This window comes from Geospiza fortis, unplaced genomic scaffold (assembly GCF_000277835.1).
Source record: "Geospiza fortis unplaced genomic scaffold, GeoFor_1.0 scaffold163, whole genome shotgun sequence".
Classification (NCBI taxonomy): domain Eukaryota; kingdom Metazoa; phylum Chordata; class Aves; order Passeriformes; family Thraupidae; genus Geospiza; species Geospiza fortis.
This window is the reverse complement of record NW_005054401.1, coordinates 1,025,167-1,025,457: the sequence shown is the minus strand read 5'-3', so window position 1 is coordinate 1,025,457 and position 291 is coordinate 1,025,167. Positions and strand designations below refer to the sequence as shown.

At 29.2% G+C, this 291-nt stretch overlaps 1 protein-coding gene across 1 annotated transcript in view; it reads left to right on the top strand.

Moving 5' to 3' along the window:
• CPLANE1 (ciliogenesis and planar polarity effector 1) overlaps nt 1-291 on the top strand; it is a 61,124-nt gene that overhangs the window by 29,297 nt on the left and 31,536 nt on the right. Inside the window, exon 28 of the mRNA XM_031061143.1 lies at nt 230-287. Coding sequence (XP_030917003.1) covers nt 230-287 — 58 coding nt within the window. The remainder of the gene's footprint in view (nt 1-229; nt 288-291) is intronic.

Genomic DNA, 291 nt, shown 5'->3' with positions numbered 1-291 from the left:
GAGTGTACCATTAATGGCAGTAAAATATCTCAGCTATGCAAAAAAAAAAAATTAAACTTGGTTTAAGTTGTAGTCAGAGAGAAAACCTAAGTGAATATTGGTTTTATCACAAGAGTGTTTATTTTACAGTTAGGCACTAGCCTGCAGTATGAAAGGAACAGCATACTTGAAGTGAACCAGATACTGTTAATTAATAATGTTAATTATATTTTTTAATCCCTATTACCAGAATGTCTACAAAGTCAAAATATTTTTATAAGAAGAAAAATAATCAGGGAAATAATTCTGTGC